The sequence below is a fragment of the Sinocyclocheilus rhinocerous genome, unplaced genomic scaffold (genome assembly GCF_001515625.1).
Source record: "Sinocyclocheilus rhinocerous isolate Xijiao unplaced genomic scaffold, SAMN03320098_v1.1 scaffold4026, whole genome shotgun sequence".
Lineage (NCBI taxonomy): Eukaryota > Metazoa > Chordata > Actinopteri > Cypriniformes > Cyprinidae > Sinocyclocheilus > Sinocyclocheilus rhinocerous.
In genome coordinates this window covers 96,028-97,215 of record NW_015627259.1, presented here as the reverse complement: position 1 = coordinate 97,215, position 1,188 = coordinate 96,028, and the positions used below count along the sequence as shown (strand labels likewise).

At 44.1% G+C, this 1,188-nt stretch overlaps 1 protein-coding gene across 1 annotated transcript in view; it reads right to left on the bottom strand.

Moving 5' to 3' along the window:
* The window catches only part of LOC107726520 (interferon-induced very large GTPase 1-like), an 8,316-nt gene that overhangs the window by 3,271 nt on the left and 3,857 nt on the right, over positions 1–1,188 (bottom strand). The window contains exon 2 of the mRNA XM_016536140.1: positions 66–956. Within this exon, the coding sequence (XP_016391626.1) occupies positions 66–956 (891 nt within the window). The remainder of the gene's footprint in view (positions 1–65; positions 957–1,188) is intronic.

Below are 1,188 nucleotides of genomic sequence, written 5' to 3'. Positions count from 1 at the left end.
GACATTGATTTTTTCACTTCTTCACTTGTCTCCTTTAGTTCTTTTTGAATATCAGTTTCCTCGACCTCATGAATTGCTTCATTTTCTATTTTGTTGTGTAGTTTGTTCTCAGTTTCCATCATGGCACTGCGAAGACTCCAGGACCACTTGCTGTATTCGGTCTCCAGTTTCCTGTAGGCTGAAATCTCCAGAGAATTTCTGAAGCTGAAGACGAATCGCTCATTCAGTAAAGCCTCCCAGAGATCTTTAATACGATCTTTTAAGTCTTTCAGTCTCATTCCACGTGATCTTGAAGCATGGGATACAATAGTTTCCTTCAGTTCTTGAATGTTCTCACAGTAGTTTGGGTTTGGTGGTGCCATGGGTGGGCTGCCCTCCCAGAGCTGAGCAAAATACTTCACATCTTTCTGAACATCAAATCTAATCACATCACTGAAACATTCTGCAGCACATTCTTCCTCTTTAGCAGCGAGTTTTGTCATCTCATCCAGTGTCTCCTGCAGTCGTCTCCTTCCCTCCATGTTCTTCTCTCCAGCTGTGAGGTCTGAAACGTTCTGATGCACAAACACACAGCTGGGATTCAGTCTGACCTTCTTCATTCTAAGGAAAGCCTGAACAACAATCTGAAGAATGTCCTGCATCTCAGCTGGGTTTTCACCAAAGATGTTGATCAGTGTCAGCTTTCCAAGACCAACAACAAATGTGGCCAGTTCATTGTCATGATGTCTTGTTGATCTTCCAGCCAGTTCTAGAGCACGAAGTCCCTCGGTATCAACAACCAGAAAATAGTCAAATTGCATCAGTGTTTTCATCTCGTCTGAGACTCTGATCAGCTGCATGAAAGCTCCTCTGGTGCACCGGCCAGCACTGACCGCAAACTGAAGTCCAAACATAGCATTAAGCATGGTGGATTTCCCAGAGCTCTGGATCCCTAAAACTGACAGCACAAAGACACTCTGGTCTCCCAGTTTCTTGATGAGTTGATCTAGAACAGCAGAGATCCAGATCACAGGAACATGAGCAGCATCTCCATCCATCAGCTCCAGTGGAAATCCAGAGATCATCATCTGTGCTGCAAAACTAGGGAGAGAAGAGAAGTCTTTCAGGTCTTTCTTGTTCTTCTTCTTCACAGATGAAAATGATTCATAGATCTGACCGATCTCCCTCATGATGTGCTCCAAACCAAAG